This window comes from Triticum aestivum, chromosome 2D (assembly GCF_018294505.1).
Source record: "Triticum aestivum cultivar Chinese Spring chromosome 2D, IWGSC CS RefSeq v2.1, whole genome shotgun sequence".
Classification (NCBI taxonomy): Eukaryota; Viridiplantae; Streptophyta; class Magnoliopsida; order Poales; family Poaceae; genus Triticum; species Triticum aestivum.
Window position 1 is genome coordinate 535,628,203 of NC_057799.1, and position 4,303 is coordinate 535,632,505.

Genomic DNA, 4,303 nt, shown 5'->3' on the forward strand with positions numbered 1-4,303 from the left:
TACATACTATGGATCCTCGAGGTGGAGAGAGCACTGGGAGTGGCAACCGCCGGAGATACTCATTGTAGCGGCGACGGTGGTGGTGCAGGTCCTTTGTCTGCAAAGAGAGGATAGGAAAGGTCGGAGGGAGGAGTGTGGAGTGATCGGTCTGGTGTACCGAGTAGATGGCAAAACGCACCAACGGCCCATTCGTACTCCTGCTAGGAACGTTGGACCGGCTAAACCACAATCCTCCAAAAATGTTACGGGGAAGCGGCCCTTTTAGAACATCTGCGCTAGTCTTACGATGCGCTAAACAGTACTTTTACATGAATCGGGTTGCCATGTACGATCAGGCCACAAGAATGGACGGTTTCAGAGTCTAATTGCCTAAGAGGCTTCCTAAAGTGCATAGTTATAATGTCTCTAAATGAGATCCCCTATTAAATGCTTAGTTTAATAAACTTCATAAACATTGTGAAGATGCCCCACTCAGCATTATCGCCCTAAGGTCATGAAGTGTATCACTATGGTTGTAAAGATTAGGACGTTAAGTAATTCAAGGTGACAGTAAAAACCTTCACTCCTAGCTTTTATGATTGATAGAGGAATTACAGAGAACCCTCAGAGATATCGTGTCCACAGGGCAACCCTTAATTATCGTAGTTGTAACCTGCAGAGGGAGACTATAGTAGTGATGTGTGTGACACAAAGTTTACCTAAAGTAGAACATGTTCTGTACCCGGCTCCGCCCAGCATAATCGTCAAGAGTGGCTCAAGTTTCGGACAATACTATATTAATGCATAGGTTACATTAGAGACATACAATGGAAATTCCAGACTCTCTGAGAACACATTACTCATCTGTCAGTTCCACTTGTTACTCGTGCTATTGTTTCGATAACCATTTCATGTTATTTACTTTCAGTTCGCTCTTCACCAAAAACAATCATTTATTTTCGCCCTCACTTTGTATAGAGTCTATAATTATTTGCAGACACAAATCCATAATTTACAAGAAGAGGCAACACCCAATTCTTGTGTTCCCTGTGAAATCGATACTCTTACTTAAAAAAAGTACAACTAAATCATGTACACTTACATGCCATTAGCGGCTTATTCACAAGAAAAAATGGCTGGTAAATCACTTTTTTCTAGATGGACACGTAAATCACATTGATGCATATACAATACATTCCCACAGAAAAGAAAGATTGACTGCATATCAAATAAAATAGGAAGTGTTTAGCTAGTTTTGGGGTTATAGACTAAACATACTTTGCGGCTGGCGGTTTACCTACATGTCGCGTCGTTAGCAAACACGCGAAGTGTTTTCCTCTCGGATGCTAGAGGACTGAAACCTTACCCGACGTGAGGAGAGGCCACTCGCTAGCTTTCTGGTGCCATCCTCTGACGGCACGCCTCCGCTGACGGCCTCTCAGTCCTTGATGGTGAGGGGGTCGCCGGATCCCATGTGTTAGAGCCCTAGTAGCTTCGAGCTGCGAGCATCTTAGGTACTTTTCTGTATTTTTTTCCCTTCATGCGAGGTGCTTTATACTGTTGGAGGTCCTCTATAATAAGATCTGGGGGCTTATTCGCAAAACAAAGTGACAGGTAAATCACTTTAGATGGAGAGGTAAATCGCATTGATTGTACACCAAATATATTCACCGCATTTCCAAAAACCAATAATACAGTAATATATACGCAGAAAAGAAAGAAATTGCATGGCAGTTAAACGCGGGCCTGATTAGACGCAGCATTTCGCCGCTAATCTCGTTGCTGGCGAACATCATCCCCTATAAAAATGCTACTACGGTTAATACGTTACCGATCCTCCATCGCCGCCTACGCCGCCGAGAAGCGCCGCCGCCGTCGCTTCCTCATGGACAATGGCGGCCTACGCCGCCGCCGCCTCAAACCAAGGTATTTCTCCTCACGCGCACACAGAGAGCGCGAGCTTGTTTCCCGTCAGTTCGTCCTTCTCGCCCAGATTGATGAATCCACTGTACAGATTGATTTATCCTGACCCGTTTGTTTCTTTCAGCGGCGCCATGGAGATGGAGGGGAAAAGTTCTGCGAAGAAGAAGAAGGTGAGGAAGACCAACCCTCCGGCGGAGGAGGCAGTGACGGCGGCGGCGGCCAGCCTCCTGACGGAGGCTCTCATCTTGGAGATCCTCTCCCGCCTCCCCGCCAGGTCCGTGCGCCGCTTCAAGTGCGTCTCCCCGGCCTGGCGCGACCTCATCGCCGACCCCGCCCACCGCAAGAAGCTGCCCCAACCCCTCGCCGGTTTCCTCTACAGCACCTACCAGGGGCCGGACCGCCGCATGTACGACTTTCACTTCGCCAAAGTTCCCGGCGGCGCAGCCCAGCCGGTCGACCCGTCCCTCTCTTTCTTGCCGTCCCACAGGTACTGGTACGTCGACCGGCTGGACTCCTGCAATGGCCTCCTCCTCTCCCGCGCCCACAAGTTCCCTTCTACTCCTTTTGGGGACGACGATGAGCCGCTTGAATACCATTACATCGTTTGCAATCCGGCCACCGGGAGGTGGGTTGGCATCCCCGCACTCCCGCCGGTGGCAGACGGCCACCGCGTCATCGCTCGTTTGGCTTTTGATCCTGCAGTGTCGTCCCATTTCCACGTTCTTCAGTTTGAGGACACCGAACAGGATAAATACATCACAGGAGTGACCATCTACTCTTCGCAAACCGGAGCCTGGAATTACAGAGAAAGCCGCCTTCCTGAGAAAATTAGCCTCTTCGCTGGCTTTACAAGTGTCTTCTTTCAAGGTATGCTGCACTTGTATGGTTTGCTGTATCCCGTGAACACGGACTTTGATGCTGTACTGGTAGCAGTGGACATGGAGGGGCAGGTGTGGAAGACTATCCCTGTGCCGTCTGGTGGTCTGAGTTATGGTATGATGGGAGTGTCACAGGGGTGCTTGCACTATGCTGCCACACCACTAGCTCCTGGCGAGAAGAAGAAGAAGGGGAAGAAGAAAAAGCATGGGGATACAACAACAGTCTGGTACATGAAGGATTATGATAGTAGAGAATGGGTCTTGAAGCATAGTGTGAGCTACGATGAGTTGTGCAGCATGACTGGTGGGGAGTACAGGGTGGCTGCTTTTCATCCAGACTGCGACACCATTTTCTTGGACTCGTTTGGTGCTGATACGTTGGCATCATACGATATGCAGCATCGGAAATTCCATCGGATCCGTAGTCTTCGGAAAAACAAGGCAGCGATATTTTTACCGTATGTTCCATTGTTCTCGGACTCATTTGCAGGTGCAGATGGGCAGTAGTGTTACCTGCAAGTCAAGCTTGTGCTTCCTCCAAGAATTTGCTCTTCTTCTGTAGGTGCTGAACTATTTATCTGTTAATCTCTGAATTTTCTTCAGTCATGTCATTTTATGTTCTGTAGCTTGATTTTCTGTTCCGAGCAAACCCTGTAAATTTAGATTAAGCATGCTGCAATTTTGAAAGAACATGGTTACTATTCTCGTTGTGTGTCCAGCTATTGTCCCGGATTCGAATTTGTTTCATGTCGCTAAATTATTCTGAAATCTGGCTTTCTTGTCAATGACCTATGAATTCAGTCTGCTGCAGTTTTAACTTCTGCTACTTAACCTGTTAACCCAAGGGAATATTTGCATGAAGAAAATAACCAGATTTCGCAAGAAGTTATCTTGCTGGGTGAGAGAAACAAGAAATGTCTATTTCTACCCCATGTTCCTCTGTTCTGGGAGTCATTAGCAGTGCTTCCTCCCAAGATTCGGCTCTTTCTTATTTGTCTGTTGATTTCTGAATCGACCTAAATGATGCCATCCAATCTGCTGGTGCTTACGTTCCAGCTAGCTAGATTATTTTTTCGGAGCAATGCCTGGTATCCCCACAGATTAAGCAAATTGTGATTACTATCGTTGTTTGTCTAGCTATTGTACTGCACACGAATGGGTTCCATGTGGCTAAATTATGCTTCTGTAATCTGGCCTTTTTTAGGGTGTAATCTGGCTTTCTTAGCCATATACTACCTCTGTTTATGAATATAAGACGTTTTGACAGTTTAAATTGAAACGCCAAAACATCTTATGTTCAGGAACAGAGGCTGCAGCATTTAACGCTGAGTGCAGCCTGTAATGTACTGAAAGCCTCAGTAGTCTATTTGATCTTAGTCGTCAGCGGTGATGCACTGCATTGAACAAGTCCTTCTGTTTCTGATGAATCCAGTCTTTATTGCTAATCATCAGGTGACAAACCAAAGGGTATAAATATCATCTAGTCTTGTGTCTGGTTCACGCACGAGAGAGGGTTTTTACTT

The 4,303-nt window shown here is 46.8% G+C and overlaps 1 protein-coding gene across 1 annotated transcript; it reads left to right on the plus strand.

Annotated features, from left to right (window-relative positions):
* The first annotated feature begins 1,751 nt into the window (after positions 1-1,751).
* LOC123049830 (F-box protein At3g26010-like) lies at positions 1,752-3,485 on the plus strand. The gene is made up of 2 exons (XM_044472696.1): positions 1,752-1,905; positions 2,027-3,485. The coding sequence occupies exons 1-2, from the start codon at positions 1,787-1,789 to the stop codon at positions 3,285-3,287; spliced, it is 1,380 nt and encodes a 459-aa protein (XP_044328631.1). The 5' UTR covers positions 1,752-1,786; the 3' UTR covers positions 3,288-3,485.
* The last annotated feature ends 818 nt before the right edge of the window (positions 3,486-4,303 follow it).